This window comes from Haliaeetus leucocephalus, unplaced genomic scaffold, assembly GCF_000737465.1.
Source record: "Haliaeetus leucocephalus isolate CR32 unplaced genomic scaffold, Haliaeetus_leucocephalus-4.0 Scaffold598, whole genome shotgun sequence".
Classification (NCBI taxonomy): Eukaryota; Metazoa; Chordata; class Aves; order Accipitriformes; family Accipitridae; genus Haliaeetus; species Haliaeetus leucocephalus.
The window spans coordinates 6,433,509-6,452,386 of NW_010973034.1; the positions used below are offsets into that span (position 1 = coordinate 6,433,509).

Consider the following 18,878-nt stretch of genomic DNA (forward strand, 5'->3'; position numbering starts at 1 on the left):
GTGCAACGATGAAAATTTTGCTATAGCATTATAACTTGGTTTAGTTATAGTTTATACACACTTTAATTTGAAAAAAGCCATCTCCTTCCTTACTCTGGAAACAGATTATTTTGATATGCTTCCTCAGAGCTGGTCAGAAGACAGAGGTGGTTCTGTGTCTCATCTTTCATCTTCTGTTACAGGGGTCCTGGGGGTGGTAGACCTTGGCCAAACCCAACCAATGCCAATTCTGTAAGTAATTATTTAAAATATATTAGAAATCATCTTATATTTAGGGAAGTATTTCTCATCAATACAGTAGGAAAAAAAAATCTACTTCATTCAACGAATAGAATACTGCATGCTTTATGTTTTTCCCTGTAATGCTAATGCAGAGCAGGTACAGTGAGGAGCACATCTGAACATCTGAATTTGACCTGCAAATATCCAGCTCTGTTCATAATCACACAACAGCTCTGCATCTTTACATCAGTTACAGCACTTCCATAACACAAAGGTTATCCTGGGGTATATTTATGGTAAATTCTAGCTTCCTTTAGCGCCAATAAGATGAATTAGGTCAACACTATCTGGCTAGCAAGCTCTACAGAAATCACAGCTTGTTAAGATACAGCTTAATGTGTGCTCACATATTTTACATAACAAAAGCACCATTTGCTGCTCCTAACTATAGAATATGCAGTCATAAAGCAGTTGCTTGCAAGAAAGACGTCAGCCATTTTTATATGCTTTTTGTAAAAAGCAGTGCACTCTATTGAATTTCATTGCAACAGCTACAAAATGAGGTAGTCTAATAGCAGCTTGAAGGAAGAGGAGGTCAGTGAGGCATCGCACATGAACAACAGTGTCTGGTATTTCTACAGAACACAAAGGTAAAGTTTTCATTTTCATTCAGTGGTCATACACCACTAGTATAAAAATGTATCCCTTTTTAGCACTTAGAGTTGAACAAGATGGGTCTGGCTTAACAGACTAGCCTAGTTCTTTCTGTTGTTCTCAGTTTTGATTTTTTTTAATTCTATCAAGGACAATTGGGGGGAAAAAAGAGCTAAAACTCTTCCTCAGTTTTGTTTTGCATGTACTCAACTAAAATGGGTGTTAGGATATTTTTCAACTGATAGTTGAAATATATTCGTTCTATGAAATAAATTGAGAAGTCCACTAATGGATGTATTCATAAAAATGAGTTGGCTGACAAATTGTCTACAGTCATGTAAGATGCTTATCCTGCAAAATAATTTTGTATTTTGTCAGTACAGTTGCTTAATTCTTATCCCATCCTCTTATAATACCATTGGTCTGTGCTCCTTCAGAGACAATAATTGCAAAGGCTATCATAAAGAAGAAAACCAGATTATTCACAGGTGATTGGATTTCTCCAGAAATCCTCTGTGACAATTACCACAATTGAATTTGAAGTGAAAATAGAACACCATCCTTTTAAAAAAAAAAGAAGAATGCAAAGAAATAAAATTAGTACCTTCTAGGATGAAAGATATAAAAGAGTTGCCTTTCCTTTTGTGGTCAAGATTCTAATCAAGATTAAGTATGTATAAGAACATACAAATTCAGTCCATGCTTGGGATGACTCTGAAGTCCTATTGACTTAAAGGCAAGTGTGTGCTCCTTAGGGTTATAAACCTTATAAAGCATATTACCTTAATAATCTTATAGCTCAACCTTTTACTATAGACTGCAGATCTTTACAGACTTTACTGCAGCTCCCACAATAAGAATAAGAAGACTCTTGTAGTAGATGAAAGAACTGGATTGGTGCTAGACCCTGTAACTTGGTATCTTAAAAAAGTGATTCTGGCTGTTAAAAATGCATGCCTCAATTATTATGAAACAACGGAGAGCAGATACCAGACCTCAGCCTACAGACATTTAAATATGTGAATTATATTATTCATATTAATTTCATTAGGGTGGCTACCAGGGCACAGTAATATTAAGTGGAAATACTTTATTTGAAATATTGGGTATTAAATTTTGTTTGTGTCTATATTGCTAGTTTTGGACTTGAACATACTTGCAATGACAAGTTGTTGAAAAGAAGAGGTGTTTGTTTTGACAACAATAGTATTTTTCCGTAATCCTTAACTGTGTCTTTGAAATAAATTAAACAAATAAGCATTAACCTATAGCTGTACATAAATGTATGTATGGACTCCATCTCACTGCAGAAGAAATTATTATTTTGTTTCTGTTGATATTACAGATACCTTATTCTTCAGCGTCTCCTGGGAACTATGTAGTAAGTACACTTCTGCATGTTTGCTTATTAGAATAGATGTTACATTTTATTTAGGCAAAGAAATAGCTGTCCAGATGTTAGGAAGAACCCTTGTGTATTGGTTGAGAACTGTACATCTGATCTGCACTTAGGGGTTTTTCTTCTGCCTGGTGCGTCTATTGATGGTCATTACTAGAATCATTATCAGTCTGGTCAAAATTGCCCTGAGTGCTGTTTTATTTCAGCAAACATTTATATAACCAATACAATATATTGCCTTCAATAATAAAGGACAAAAATCCCCCAGCTTTCTCAGTAACACAATATTGAGTATGAGTTTCTGAACTTCTTCAGAAAAAAAAGCATTTGAAGAGTTAGAACAAGCTTTTATCTCCCCAAAGATACACAAATGGGTTCTTATAGCTAACATTTTAAGGGAAATTTTTATTCGTATAATTACCTTCTGAAAACTTGAAAATTCTTTTTTTCTCCATAGTCTGTTATGTCTTCATTTCACAGACATTGTCTTAATTTATTATGGATTAATTGGTATCATTGTTTTTTCTTAGTCTGCACTTTATAATAAAATAGTTAAAACTTTGTAATAGGCCCAGCATTGAGCTGTCATTCAAAAGAACCTGAAATGCTAACCTTCTCTCTGGAATTTAACAAATACACTTTACCTATCAAGAAACTGGTTTTTGTTGGCGTATATACTGCTCTTTTGTGTCTCTATCCCAAGAGATTAACTTTGTTTATCCTTTTAGACTTTTTATTGTTCTTGTTACTGTTGTACTTGGATTATTTGTACTTCTGATGTACTCTTCTAAAGCATATTATTTCATCTGTTGTTATCACATGCTTAGTACTGGTGTGACAGAATAACAGGGGAGAATTATATGTTGGATTCCAAATTTCTGTTGGTCGGTCTGGTTTCAGTAGACCTCTCTTTTGGTATTTCATGTTTTATCACCTCAAGATTAGAAAACTGCAGGGCATTGGCTTTAACCAGCATAAAACCTGAAGCTATTTCAGAATGTGAAAATAGCAGGTCTTTCGCCATGAGAACAATATAACGGTGTTTTTTCATCTCTTTGTCCTGCTTAGAGGTTTCTCTTACTTTCAGTCTTAGTAAGAGAGATGATCCTGCAGAGCTAAAGCTGAAGGATGAGTTCAAGGATGAGCTTGTTTTGTTTAGACAAAGGCAGTTTCTTTTGTCCTATATTTAGAGGATTAGCTGTGAAAAAGTTTATGATTCTCATAAGTGTCTATAACTGTAGTACTCATTTTGCCACATGTTTACTGGAAACAGTCCAAATCTGGTGATCTCCAAACCAGTTGTTTTAATGCAGAACTTCATAAATTTCTCTCTGTTGGGAAGAGGTTTTGTTGCTTTTGCCCTAAACACTAGTGATGAGTTATTGTTGCAGATTTTGAAGATTTTTTTTGAATATTTGACTTCATATTCTCGGTTTTTAAAACTATGAAGTCCTGAGAAACTAGACAAGGAGATACTATAGAAAATTATTTTAAAGAAGCAAACCTAAGTAAAGTGCAGGTTGTAGTAGCGGACTCTGTTGGTATCAACCAACAATCAAGCCAAAGGTCAGCCGGGATAAGTGGCTTGAGCAAAAGAGGGCATCACCATATTTCAATGTATAGATAGAGGAGGAGTAAGAGAAAAGAGGTGATTTTACCTCTTTCAGTGACAGTGATGAGACTGATGCTGGAATGTTGCATCTAACTGGCAACATTGAAGGGAAATCAAAAGATGTGCAGAGATGCAAGAATGAGACACATGAAAGATCGATGTATTGGAGAAAATGCCTGAGCCTCTGGTCAGATGTGCTCTGTGAACTCCAGCTGTGCTAGTGAGAAAGGTTGCTGCCTGATTCCTTGTCCCCACTCTTCTGCTGAAGGTTAGTACTCCTTCAGGTCTGCCACTGGAGTTCCTTGGATGAGTGACGCTCTTCATACAAAACAACTGAAGTTGATGGAAGCAATTAAAGAACTAGGTCCTTGCTGAAGCACTTCAACTGACCCAAAAGAGGTGGAAGGACACTCACAGAGGGAGCTCCAAGCAGAGCTGAGGCTGCTGCTAGCAGAGGGTAGTGATGAAGTGGCTGAGGTGGGACATGGGTTGAAATCTGCCAGCATAAATGCTTGCACAGTGCATGTCCTGTCTGATGCTGAGAGTAGTCTTAATTCAGAAAGGCTCACCACATATTGGAAAAGGAAGGCATGAACTCCAGCCATACAAACAGCTAAATAAGCAAAACTGGGGGGCAGTAGCTTCCAAGAGAGCATGTGTTTGGGGACAAGGTGTGGGCTGGAGAGCTCTTAAAGCAGCTTTTTAGCCAAAGGGGTTTGTAATCTGGAACTACAGGCATTGAGAGCTTAATCTGGTTAGTTTATCAGACAGTTTTTGAGAAATAATTCCATTACATAGTAATATATTCTCAGAGTGAAGGTAGTTGATACCAAGAGGCTTTCTTAAGAGAAGAAAACATACAATGAGAGTAAGTGCAAATTTAAAAGTAGATGCAAAACTTAGTATTGAAGGTAAGTAACTTTTCTAATAAATGATCATTTAGTGGTTTCTACACCTCTTTGTGTGATGCTGAAAAATATATATAAACCTAAAACATTGAAGTTAGTGAGCTTAGTGCACAAGTATGTGGATAAAAAGTCATAAAAAGCCTGTGATGCCTAGAGGGTCATATATGTGATCCAATGGTCCCTTTGAATTTGGAGTCTGTAGCTCTGCAGCAGCAGCAATGTGGGAATTTCTCATTGCTGAGGGCTGAGTAGGCCTTTCGGACAGTTTTGGCAAGCCCGATCCTAACACATTCATTTCTGATGCAATTGTAATTTGGGAGGAGAAAAAAGCTATGTGGCTGCTGGCAGTGTGAAATGAAGTTGTGATTATGCCTTGATTTTTATAAACTGATATGTGGGTTTCATGGTGGAGCAAGCGTTTGTTCCAGCACACTTTATAAAAGATACTCGCTGACTTTGCTTAGTTCACAAGCAAGGGGAAGCACAAGATAAAGAACAGGTAGGTGGGGTTACATATAAGGGCATAGAGTTATGTATACGTTGACTGACTGCAGGGCTGTGCTGCTGCTTCTCAGTAAAAGATTTCTGTTTCATTTACCATTAATGGTGAGTTGATCACCGGCTGGCAGATAGAGATGCTTCCCTCTGCAGGTACTTGTACAAACCTGCAGAGGAGTGGTATCAGTCAGAAAGCTGAGAAGTTACTGAGTTTGATCATCTGAAAATAGTGTTTGCTGGTATATTACTGCTAAATGTTTTGTAAGAAATGTTATTTTAAGTATGCCATTGAGAAACAGTGTCTATTGTTTTAAACCCAAGGCTTCTCTGCCTCCTTCCAAAATCTCAGTGAATTATAGCAAATGTCAGCAATGTCCTTGTAAGCAGACAGGAACAACCAAACCTTCATATTCAGTGCCACTGAAAAAATATTCCTGTCTGGAACAGTATACCTGCTATTTTAAAATATAACAAAAGAGATAAAAATATAGTGAGTCATATGGCAACGAAAATAATAATAATCTGTTGCTAGCAATCCCTGTATTTTATATTATGGAAAGTCAATATTTATCGACACAGACATTTTTACCAAACTGGAAGTTGGTAGTTTTTAATGTTACTTAGAAATATTAGTGGATCTGCAAACACAGGAAGCAAGATGTTATGGTTCTGTTCTTACTAAACTATTTGAATGTTTAGAATAAAATTCTTTGAGAAATTCTTAAAGAGCCTTAAAAAGCCAGTTTAACAACCAGAGTAGTTTGTGTGCAGTTCTTAGTCATAAACAGATTTGTAACACAGAAATACCTGAAACTAAGAAAATGAATGTTCCTTGATGGGCTTTTTTAGTTGTGGGGTTTTTGTTGTTTTTTTCTTTAATCTTTGATTTAGCAGTCTAGGCAAGTGTACCCAGCATTATCCTGACTTTTTTCATCCATTCGTCATTAACTTGAGAAGAAATTTTGTATACAGATGTTATTTTAAAAAATTGTAGGATATTATACGGACAGAATTAAGATGCTTATGGCATCGAGATACCAAGTCTGCCTAAAAAAGAAAGCTTTCTTAAGGTGATTAGGATTTTCTGTCCCCATAGGACACCCCCTTGGTTTGTGCTTAGTAAACTTTGGTTACTCTACCATTGACTGTGAACAGAGTACAACAAAACAGAAATGCCAGCTGAAAAAACAGTGGTAATAAAAGTAGGCTGAGGGAATTAAATATAATTGTCTTAAGCCCTGCTCCAAGTATTTCTTTTGTCTGACTCAAAGCATGACACAGAGTTATTGACTAATGGATATTCTTGGGTCTGTATACCCACGTACATCAAAAGTGTGTACCAGAGCTTGCTCACTAGTTACCTTGTCTTAATCTGTGATGAACTTATCACTAGCTATGTGAATAGACATTCACAATACTTTTTTTTTTTTTTTTTCATTTGTACTGTGTTCATGTTTTACTGTGGTATTTTCTTCCTTTCATGCTAACTGACCTTTTCTACTTTTTCTAGGGTCCTCCAGGAGGTGGAGGGCCACCAGGAACACCTATCATGCCTAGTCCTGCAGGTACTGAAATATACTTGGACATAATAAAAGATAATTATAAGGCAATTTAGGAAGTATACAGATTATTTTTTAGACTTTGATTTTTATAAAGAATCAGATAATGATAAATTATTGGGTTTATACTTTATCAGTTTTTTTCCTGCACTTTCACTCTCTTCCTCTCCCTGCTGTGTTGCAGAGATAAAAAGCATTGTATCTCTGCAGTTCAGAGCAATTCATTTCTCTGGCTTTTGAGCCCATCTTTTCTTGCACAATTTCAGCAATAGCAAGTTAAAAACAAAAGAAGACACAGTCTTCCATTTGCTTTTGCAAGTGTTCTTTGGGAAAATTCCACCAGTTTGGAAGTCAGGAGATTTCTGAATCTGGTAGAACTTCCCTGTAGTATCCTATGGGTAGACCTGACCAACATGTGGCTCTTGAGTGACGTGCTACATTGCGTGGATATGTTATCTGACTGACAGCAGGGTCGTTCTGGACAGGTTGTTCTCCTCTGTCTTGCCATGGAGGAATAAAGCTCCAGAGGAGCCATCGTCATGTCCTACCAGTGATCTGTTCCCAGAACTTCAACTGCCCCATTGTTTCCCTAAGTAAGTTCATATCTTGCAACACGGACCATATGGAGATTTTGGCCATGCAGTAGATTGGCCACATTCCTACTAAGGTTTGAGGAAACAAGGAGGAGGATTCGGGATGGCTAGCTAGCTTCTCAAGGCTTAAAGATGGTCAGCTAGATGTGTATTTCCCTCCATTGATGTTCCGCAAAGATTCTGATATGAAGGTGGAACTGCAGGCTGTGGAGGATGCTGTCCTCCCCCATGGACATCATCAGATATCTGCTAAAATGAAACTAATTACATCTTGTGTAACCCAATATTCAATAGCTACTCCTTTTGGCCACTGTCTGCCTTTGTAACTTGCTTTCACCAGCTAAGAGGGACCTGTTGACCTCAGTGATGTTACAGCGTCCTCAGTCCTTACGTCCTACATGTTCTTGCTGTCCTCTACAGCACAAGAGGCTAGGGACATTTCCTAACTGGCCATGAAAACTTCTTTCACCAATATAGTATCTTCTTTACACTCCCAGGGCTTTAAAAAAATGCAACCTAAGATAAAGCGTAGGGCTTCCTTGTTCATATCATTAGTGAAAAAGATAATTAGTGCAAGCTGGCATTTAAAAGTTAGAATCTCTTTTAACATAAAACAAACTTATGGACAGCCTGCACTTTTAAAAATAGGCAGCACTGCATTTAAAGCACATGTTAGGCTGTCTTTGTGCAGCTCAAATAAAGCTTCTGCTGACAGTTGTTCTCCTTTTCAGTTAGAGACTCAAAGATGTTTTGAGGCTCTGTTTTCCAAAGTATGAAAACACTTAGAAATTGGCCGCCTGAGAATTTTGCAAAGGTATTTACTTGCCTCTGAGACAAACCAGCTCCGAGGGTTCCCATGGCCCAGCCAGCCCGTATGTATTTTCACATGAGTCAGCAGAACATGGGGAGAGCCAGGGATGTGTTGCAAAAGGATCTGGTGGTTGAGGAACTTTTTGCCTCCTCATTGAATGTTAAAAATAACTTTTTATATGCTAATTTTGCTTTCATATCTTAAGGCTAAAAGCTTTTTGTTCCCCCTCTTCCTCAAACAGCATATTTGAATGTTCTAGTGATACATAGTGCTCTCTATATCATGGAATTACTTACTCACTGAGGTGAATTAATGTTTAGAAAACTGTCTTGGAAATATTAAGAAATAGATAAAACCCTTGATTTTAACTTGCCAGTGTATGTACAAATACATTCTTGTGGGAGGTCAAGCCACGTTCCTAGTTCCAACACATTTCAGTGGTCTCGGCTTTCTCACTTTCACTACTTCTGACTCAAAATTCCCCCATCAGCTTGTCTTGGAAACGGAGTTACAGCTCAGCAGTGGTTTTTCTGTGTGTTGTTAATCTCAAAACTCTGGTTCAAAGAGGTGGAATGGTCTTTTGGAGGATCTAGGCACAGAGTACTAAGCTATTCTTTATTCTTCTTGCAGATACTATAGAGGTACTGATTTTCCAGAGTTGCCAATATTTTTTTTAATCATACTGTCCCCTTAGGGATGTATTTAGACTTGCCTTAGGTCATTCTCTTCTCAGTAAACCTTTTCATTACATGGCCAATCTCTTGTCGAGTTCCCTCGGGAAAGGTTTTTTGCCTAATTTGTCTACCATATATCTGCTGCATTTTTTGCCTTCTCTTTCATACAAATACTGATGAAAGGTGTTATGACTTCGCATGAGTTAGCAGTGGGGATAAGCTGGAGATCAGAATGAATAATTTGTATCTACTAATGGTTCTTAGGCATTGGTTTCTTAAGTTCAACCAGAAGAGTTATCTGGGTTGATTCCTGCATTTCAACTCTGGATGTGCTCCACCTGAACGTTCATGTGCCTTGATTGTGGGAAAAGGACTGAGATGCAATATAGCTGTGTCAACGTCTGGCAAGGCCAGATGAAACTCTTCGCAGAAGTTACTAGCTTAAGCACTACACTGTGCCGGGATGGTTTTGTTGGGTTTGGTCTCAGGTTTTTTGAAGCATTGCACCACACTGTACCATGAAGATACATCAGCTAAAGCTGTCCTTTCAGTGAGGATCTTTGCACAGTGTTCCACTGAATAGTTAGATATATTCAAAATCAAATAGACTGACATGGATGAGAATAAAAAATTTTCACGTGCTACACTAACTTGCAGTCAGTATAATGAGAAGCTATTTATCATTTATTACAGATGGAAAACAAATTACAGGAAGTATTGATAAGAAAGAATCTCCTGTTTTGAAGATGAGTGAAGTAATTTGGAACTCCAGGAAAAAGGTTTTATGGAATTAAATAGTTACAGATACTTGGTGATTTATAAACCTTTTAACAGTCATGCGTAAAACTAGACTCTAGAAGTAGTCACTTAGGGACTGTTGCAATTATTTCTTTTCATAGCTCTGTTGTGTGGTAGCAATAGATAGAAAGGGAATGAAATCTTCCATTATATTGCCACTGTGTATAAGTGATTCAGGCACAGAAATAATGGGAACAAAATGACAGGAAATGTATTAGGTGAGTAGTTTTATTGAAAGGTATATATTAGCGCTTAAAATAATCTCTTATTACAGATTCAACCAACTCTGGAGACAACATGTACACTTTAATGAATGCAGTACCACCTGGACCCAACAGACCTAATGTAAATATGAATCTAGTTATATACTTCCTTGAATTATACAGCCTTTTTTTATCCAAAAACTATGTTTCCATCACTTATCATTAATACTAAGTTTTCCATTTTTATGAGTGACACTTCAGTTGCTTCCCCCCCACCATGTACTTTTTAATGTTTTCCAAATCAGTCACACCAATACATGCAAAATAATGATTGGAGCATATTCTTCTGCATGGAAAGACCTTAGAAGCTTCTGCCTGTGGATCTTGGGGATGACTTAGTTTGTCACACTGCGGTACAATAGACTTCTGCATGATAGGATGCCATCCTAGGAGCTGCCACTAAGCATTAGTTCCTTCAGGATTCAAACTTTCATTATAAAAAAAAATCTACCCTTGAAAAGGGAAGAGAAAATTGCTGGAAGTGACCCAGTATTATGTTGCCCTGCTGTTCTATAAAAAAAGGATAAAATGAATGCCTCTGAGAAGAAACAAACTTCCCTGTTTAACTAAATGGGATGTTAAGAATGAAACCTATTGATAACATTCAAGTATTTGCATAATGAACTAGTTAATTTGTGACTATTTTAGCCTAAATTTCAGCAGTTCTAGAGCTGACAGAAATCCGGATTCTTACATAGAGCTTGTTTTTTCTCTGATCTTTCTCTATGCCTTCAGTTTTATTGTATTTCTCTGATTACAATGATATTCCATTTAATCACAATCCATATTAGGGGCCATTTGAAAAAACGACCAGTAGAACTTAAAAATATAGATACTTAGATATTGCTGAATTATTATGCAGTGAATTTTAGAAATTTTTCTGTAATGTTAATGTCTTCAAGTTTTTGAAGAACTATATTTAAGGTCCATATCTGAAATTTGACAGAAACTGCTCATGCTGCAAATGGAGTGAGTAGTCCAACTGTCAGTAGGGATAAGGTGGGGTTTGAAAGCTGTTAATTAATCACTTACTCATTGACGAGAATCACGAAGTTCCCTGTAACTTCAATGGGAGTAGAGTTAGGTCAGCACTAGCAGGTTTGAAAGTCATACACAAAGTGTTGAAGTATATAGTAAGTTATTCCTAAGTTACATTGCAGCCTACAGAGGTGAGAGGTTGCAAAAATCGTTAAAGTAGCATTGGAAAAAGTGAACAAAAGCAATGATGTTTTTGCAGTCTTCACATGAAAGACTTTCACTTGACTTGCGCATTCAGAGCTGGGACTGTGCATTTTGCCTTTACTTTTTTTTTTCTTTTTTTTTTTCCTGAGGAATATTGTCTTTTTATTAGACTATCTAAAAAAAATTGTACAGTAATAGCAATTTTTAATGTCTGATCCTTTTGTAGTTTCCAATGGGGCCAGGGTCAGACGGACCTATGAGTGGACTGGGTGGAATGGATTCACATCATATGAATGGATCATTAGGTAATGATAGTAAATATTGTGAATTTTCAATTACTAGTGCCATTTTCTATGACTAGTTCTCTGAGTTATGTGGAAGACTGTATGTAAAAATATTTTAAAAACTGAAAAAGCTGCAAATACATCAATAATAAGTACTAAGATACTTTTAAAGTATATGGGTTGGCATACATCATGCACCTCTGGAAGAAAAATACTGTATTTTATTTATATAAGAGAGTATAGTTTTAATCCAGTTGATGCAAACCAGTCTAAAAGCATACCATCCCAGTGACATAGAGGTGAAGGCTTAAGAACCATTTTTATTTACCTCTCTTCCTATTTGAAAATCTTGGGTAGATGTCATTGTGACATGCTGGTGCACGTTCTTATCAATTACCTGGAAGTAAGTTATTACATATTTTGATGTTTGTGTTAAGCTGGGTTTATCCCAGCATTTTGATATCCTCATTTGTTCTATAGTCTAGCTGTATGCCTGTTAAGTGAGTATTATTACTCCATCCCCATTAGCAGCTTCAGACAGGTGCCAATTTTAATGCACCCAGAAGAACATGAATTCTTGTCAGGGCATGCAAAGGCAGTAGGAACAGTGTACTGCTTGGCTTTTGACACTAGGCTTTTTGAAGGACTCGTACCTAGGGGAGAAGCCTTGCACAACTCTGCAAAATGCACACTGCTTTATCTCCTGACTATCCTACCAAACTCTTTGCTCTTACTCTTTGCTGGAAGCATGATAGACACTTGAAAGAAATTTAAGAAACAAGCCACAGCTGAATAAATTGCATTTATGCCTTCCTTTTCCATACCCACAAGGTAAACAAATACCTTGTTTTTATTTCTGCTCATACCCTAACACCAGGCCAGTAGCTCTGAATACCATTCTTGTGTTGTACTCTTCACTTCTGTCTGCACCAGTCATGCAGGCAACAACAAGGGCGAACCTCAGGCTGCAAAGACTTGAAATCTCTTTCTTTTTCTATCGCCCTGGTCCCCCAGCAATGTTCTGTTTCACATCTGGGAGCTGGCTCAATGCCCACAAGAGGCACCAGCAACACCCTTCTGAGCAGTGTTTTCTTTTATGGGGAGAAACCCAAGCAAGCTAGATACAGGTCAGGCAAGCAGAAGCCAAGCTGCCAGAGTGCACCTTGCTTCCATCCCCAAAGAAAAGGTCCGTCGCCTTCCCAGCACAGGCATGGACCAACCTCAACTCCATACTATTTAAGTCCATACTGCCGTGGTGGGTAGAGATCTGTCACTTGTAGCCCAAAAGTTGGAGGTTGTGAGAAAGGAGGTATAAACACAAAAGAAGAAGGGATAAATTCGAAGAGGCTATGACAAGATGAGAAAAAAACTAAGCCATCAAACCTCATTTAACAGACATGTTCTAAACAATTAAAATTCAGCACTAGGCGTCTATCTCCTAATAGAATTATCTTTTTTTCTAGGAAAGCATGTCCCTGAAATTCCTAGATTACTTTGCATAAGGACACCTTGTGATTTTACAGCCTTTCTTTACATAGTACAATCCTAAAATGAATTGTTGCTTTAATTGATAATGATGCACATTACATTCAAATAAATTAAAAACTATGTAAAAGGTAATCACATCTTTTTCTGTCACTTTCTATAGCCTGAGAATTATTTCTTAGCTAAAAGAAAAAATTAAATTGAAACAGTTATGGAATTATTTTAAGTGTACCTAGCATTTGGTTAGTTATTTTCTCTAGCGAAAGTGATGAAGTGCTTAGTCAAATTAATGATGACTGCTTTATGGGGGTAACTTCATATCTAAACCGGAACTTGAGTTCTTTAAGGAGAGGATTACTGGGAGAGATCTGCTGCATTCATTTCCATGCTGCAGTAGGCAGCTGTGTCTCATAATCAGATGGATAAATTGGTCAAGGTCCATCTTGAACTTCTCCAACTTCTTTGAACACAACCCTTCTATTGGATATCTGTTAATAGCTCTGATGGTTAGGAAGAAATCTTTTCCTGATTTCCACCAAATTTATCCTTTAGGCCATGACAAAATAACTCTTCATAACATTTATGTATCTGATATATTTATAGAGACAAATCATATTCCTTCTCAGCCTTAATTTGCCTGGCTAAGTATAGTAAGCTATTTCAGTCTCCTCCCACAACTCCATTTTCTTGATTGTTTTTCTCAGATATTCTTCTAGTTTTGTATTCAGTACTTTTCTAGAATTTGTCTTTCCTGAAAATAGGTGATCAGAATTGTTTACTGTGCGTTTCTGCTAAAAATGCTTTTCTTGTTACATCAATCCTAAAGTTGTATTTCCTGTACTCTTGGCTTTACCTGAGTGAGAGCTACAGCAGGTGAAAAAAATGCTTTTCAATAGTCTTGCACTCATTATATTTATTTGGTTTCTGTTACCCTGGTCTTCAGGATTATCTGCTTTCTTCCGAAAGATTCTGTCATCAGTATTTGTAATGCATCAGATGTTGATGTCATTTCAGCCAATTTCAGTAGTAGGCTTCTGCTTCTGGGAGCAAAGACATTGGTGAAACCCTCCCAGCTGACCTTACTGATAAGAGTAGTCTTTTTTTTTTTTTCCACAGGAATATTAACTTTTACTAGTTAGCCATGATTTTGCTTTTTTTTTTCTCAAGCTGAAGCAACATTTCCCATAGGTGGATATACCCCAAATTAATTGTGTTACCTGTACCCTGGCTAAGAGGACAGGGAGGTTGGACATACAGTTTCTTGAGTTGTGCTGGGCTGTCTCGTCCTGATAGGATGCCGTCCAAATAACCAATACAGATCAGAAGTGTGTCCTGCATTCTTTTCTCTTTTTTTTGCACTGGGCGTGTACACAGAGAAAGGACTAACATTATTCAATAGTGACTGTAAACTTTTACTAAGAGAGGCATTGGGATGGAAGTGAGATGATGCGTGCTTGGTTATGTTTTAAAATATTGCTGTTACACTATATATTTACTATGAAAAAAATCTTAGATTAACTTCATCTCAAAACTAACTGAATAATTGTCTGTTTTAATTTAAGGCTCAGGAGACATGGACAGTATTTCCAAAGTGAGTATCTAATCAAATACTTGGAATTTTTAGACTGTTTCACTCTAAAAGTATTTTTTTTTGTCTCTGTTACAAATGTTTTTGTTATGTATCTACACTTTCTGTTTGTGAACTCTTTGGAGGCTGTGCAGACAGCATTAGTAAAAATTGAAAATTTTAAAACAATGTAATCAATAGGGAGTATAAGTAGACTTATTCCCTACTGCATAATAGTATGTATTAATGAATGTGATTAATTATATCCAGTTCGTAATCTGATTGATCATGTTATAATCTTCCATACTGTTAAGACAAATGAATATAGTTCTAATGATGAATCCTAGTTAAATGTAAATTTGGAAAAATGTCATTAGGATGTTACGTTTATGCACTGCATGATTGCTTTTGTCACCTCTATAAGGCAATGTTAATATCTTAATCATTAGTAGAAGTTCCTAAAAGCTAGATTAAGAAGAAGTTTCAGAAGAAGCACTATTTTGATATCACAACCATTAAATAGTTGGAAGTGAATGCAAGTTTAACCTGCAGGGGTTTTGCATCCATGAAAATAATATTGTGCTTGAATGTGTCACTTCTTCCAGAAAAATAAAACTACTACATACGTGATCATCGTTAATTTAGGAATTAATGAGCTTATTTGGTATTGATAAAGTGGCATAAATCTGTCCCCTGCAAAACACTATTTTTTTGCACTCAGCATCTTCAGATGTAACTGACTGAAACTAATAAATGTATGACTACAACAATCTCTCTGCACTTTCATACTTTTGATCTATAAATACAGAAAGTGGTGAAGAGATTGTTTCAGTTAAAATTTTATAACTCATTAATTTGTAGCAAAATTCTTAACATACCTTCCAAGAAAGGAGTATGAGTTTGTTTTGAGCATCTCAGCTGCCGGTGTATTTTGGGTGCCCCAGGACAGAGTACCGCGGTGCTGCCACTAGACCTCTTCCAGGGCAGCCTTTGCCATTTCAAATCTAAGGCTGGTCTGCGTGTGCTCCCGTCAGGCCAGGGACCCTGTAGGTCTGTTCTCAGGAGCTGTGATGAGATACCAACACGTAGGGAACAAAATGCTCACCTAAATTCCCATAGGTTAACACAGACATTTGTAGTGTGAATTTGTTGAGAGTACACTTCCAGGTGTTCAAAAGGCAGGAATCATTCTTCACTTAGTGATACATATTTGTATGTTCCAAAGAGGAGGAGGACGACCCTGTACAGTTTCCCAGTTCGTGGTCTTCTGGTGGTGCGGTATAGGAGAGGGGTAGCAGCCTGTAAAGCTTAGCGTATCTTTCCTGGAGGGAAGGACCTCAGCAATATGTGTCCAAGGCCATTGCTGGTCCTGTGAGGGGGCAGTGTATATAGCAGTCCTATATTTTTGTACAATTTTAAGATCTATAACATTTTCAGGCACTGCAAAGGGTAAAATGATGGATTGAAATGACCATGTTCCCTTAGTTGTACTGTGCTTAGATGTGCAGTGATGGATTCAATAAAAGCCTGCAGTGAGATAATAAGGGTACAGCACTTTTTAAATCCATGTCCATATTTTTTCTTCAGTATTTTTATTGTAAATGGCAGCATTTCTTAAGGAAAAAACCCAAATCATTTCCATTAGCTTGCCACGGGATTATTTTTAAAAGCCTGTATTCAACTCACTGGTATTAGTATCCGTATATGTGCTAATACAAGTAGTATCAGGAGCTCTGAAAACCTGGGTCCAAAAATTTACCTGGAAGTCTTGTAATTTGTTAACTTTGACGAATAACTCATGGAAATCACATTTGATGCATGTCTTTTTCAAATAACTAAATGAAAAATGCCGCTAACTTTGGAAGTAACAGAGTTGTCCTGTTACACCATTCTGTCTTTTTCTGAGTAGCACTGCCCAATATGCAGCCTTCATTGACAGTAGTAAAAGTGTGTGGGTAGCATTGGTAATTTTGGGTAGGTAGTAGTACACGATGCTTTTGAAACTTGAATGGAAAAGTTCTGCTTGCAAGAAATAGTAGATTTCTGGGGTTGATGCATGCAAAATTATTATGTGGCTGCCTTCCAATTTTTACAGTTACCAGGATTGTTCCTCCTGAGGCAACAGTCTCCCTGCATACATCACCAGCCTGTCTTGCAGTTGGCTTTTTCACAAGTAGACTTCCAGTGACGGAAATTATTTACTGAAGTTAGCACAGTTTGGGGTGTGTGATGCTCAAGTCCAGGCACAGGACTTCAGGGGAGCAAAATGCATTTTAGAGGAGCTGATTATCAATTCACAGGAGATGTAGAATTTTAATCCAGTCTTGGTAGAATCAGTACAGCTCACAGAATTCAGAGCTACATTTTCTAGAGAAGATTCTAATTTAATTGGCTGAATGGCAAAACATGAAGTTTTTATGAAGTAAATTGAGATGGGGAAGTAAATGAACTGAAATTATGCATATTAAATAAACATTAATAACCAGTGTTTCTTGCAGTGCCCATGGAATTTGTGCAGGCATCAAACACATACTTGCTTTGGAAAAAATCAGCTAGTGCTACAATGCGAGACCCCATACTGGCCATAAAAGCAGCCCAGGAGAGTTGCTGTAAAAGTGTTTATGTCAGGAATTTGAACCTTTGGGGCTGGTGTACTGTAGCAATTGCAGAATTTCAAAGCTTTGCGCTACACAGAGCAAGATAAAATAGGGGTAAATCCCCCAGGAATGAACAAAAGTGCAGGAGCATGATATAAAATAAATGTGACAAGGCCTTAGTGGGTTTTAAACTTCATATTCATAGATTTTAAGTCCAGAAGGGACTGATAGGATTGTGTAGTATGACCTCCTGCATAACACAGGCAACAGGACTTCCCTGAATTATTTCCTGCTTAAGGTCCAGTAGCTGTAGTTGAACTGAAGCAATCATTTTCAACCTTTTTCAAGCTGTGGATCCCTAAATATTTGCTGTCCTAATTTCACTGAATAGCAAACTTAATTGTCTGATGTTAATCAACTAGTTAGGCTTTTAGTAGTCTTTGATGGACGTATTGTCCTGTGATTCCTGGAGATCTGGGGGTCACAGTGTCAGAAGCAGTGAACCAGACTGAGGTAAGCAAAAGGGCTAAGGCAGGGGTTTTGACCCAACTCTGTAAGCTGCATTTCAGATGCTAGTAAAAAAGTTATGCTTGCATGTTGCTTATGTAATTAATTTTATACTTAATCTGTAACTAAAAATAAATATACGGAGCTGGACCCATATACATACTTGGCCATTCAGACTGAGAATGGTGATCTTCTGTCAGGGGAATGTGGTGAAAACTTAACAGCAGCCTTTCACTGACCATAGAAAATACATTACAAAGCGGACAGTATATATAGCAGTCAGGCCTACCAGCCTGCTAACACAGTAGCAAAAAGTAACTGATTTAAGTTGTGGTATTTGGTGAAGCTGAGGACAACATTTTTTGTTCTCCTTGGAGGTGAAGTAAATCTGTGGAACAGTGGAATGTGTTGCAATATTTAAATTATGGACAGGGGTCAACATGGGACTTCATGATTACAAAGAGGACCATGCAGAAATACGGTATGACAGGGAAGTAGAAGTCATGGCTATCCCATCCCATCTTCTGTTCTAGGAACACTGCAGTGTACATCTTTAAAGTGCCAGGGTAGGATAGATAGCCTTTGTAGTTCTGAGGAAAGTGACAAGAAATTAAGGGGACTTTCTCTTTCTTTAATGTTTCCGATCATTCAAAGTTTGAATCTGCAGATCTAGTTATACTACATGAAGACTGCATGCAGGTATTTTCAAAGTGCAAAATACCTGGGTTTTTTAAAGAAAAAAACCTCTCTGCTAACAGACAGACTGCGTCAGGATTGTAACTGAAAATAACATAAGAAAAAGAGGACAAATTCAGTTAGGATTCTTACATCCATTATAAGTTGGTCACTTTGATCAAGATCACTATTTGAAGTTGTGTTTTGTTAGCTTACCCATTGACTGCTCTAGGTTTGTGTTTCAATTTATTGTGACATACCAGATTTGCATTTGTATAAGTAAAATCTCAACAGCAATATTGCGTTCAGTTTTTCTGAATCAAAAAAAATCAAGGGGAGAACTGTGATGGACGTAAATGTTTCATAATGAAGTCCATGACTTCACTCCCCCCTTTCCCTGAATACTGCTTTTCCATCTCAAATCATCTATAAGTAGGAGTCTTCACAGTGATGGAAAGAGAAATGCCTGTGCTGCAGGCATGGTAGGGTACCACAAATCAACTTTGTAAAAACACATAACTAATTGTAGTGTCTACAATGATCATGTATTAGCTATTGACTCAGAAGAGTTTCTGTGACAATTACCTTGT

General features: G+C 37.3%; 1 protein-coding gene across 7 annotated transcripts in view; it reads left to right on the forward strand.

The window, feature by feature from the left end:
• SSBP2 (single-stranded DNA binding protein 2) overlaps positions 1 to 18,878 on the forward strand; it is a 168,489-nt gene that overhangs the window by 142,869 nt on the left and 6,742 nt on the right. For 5 of the 7 annotated variants that reach the window (XM_010578059.1, XM_010578061.1, XM_010578062.1 and 2 more), the window contains 6 exons: positions 183 to 231; positions 2,222 to 2,257; positions 6,804 to 6,858; positions 10,003 to 10,073; positions 11,400 to 11,478; positions 14,505 to 14,533. In XM_010578059.1, coding sequence (XP_010576361.1) covers positions 183 to 231; positions 2,222 to 2,257; positions 6,804 to 6,858; positions 10,003 to 10,073; positions 11,400 to 11,478; positions 14,505 to 14,533 — 319 coding nt within the window. The remainder of the gene's footprint in view (positions 1 to 182; positions 232 to 2,221; positions 2,258 to 6,803; positions 6,859 to 10,002; positions 10,074 to 11,399; positions 11,479 to 14,504; positions 14,534 to 18,878) is intronic. The other 2 variants (XR_775054.1, XM_010578064.1) reach the window with 2 other exon arrangements.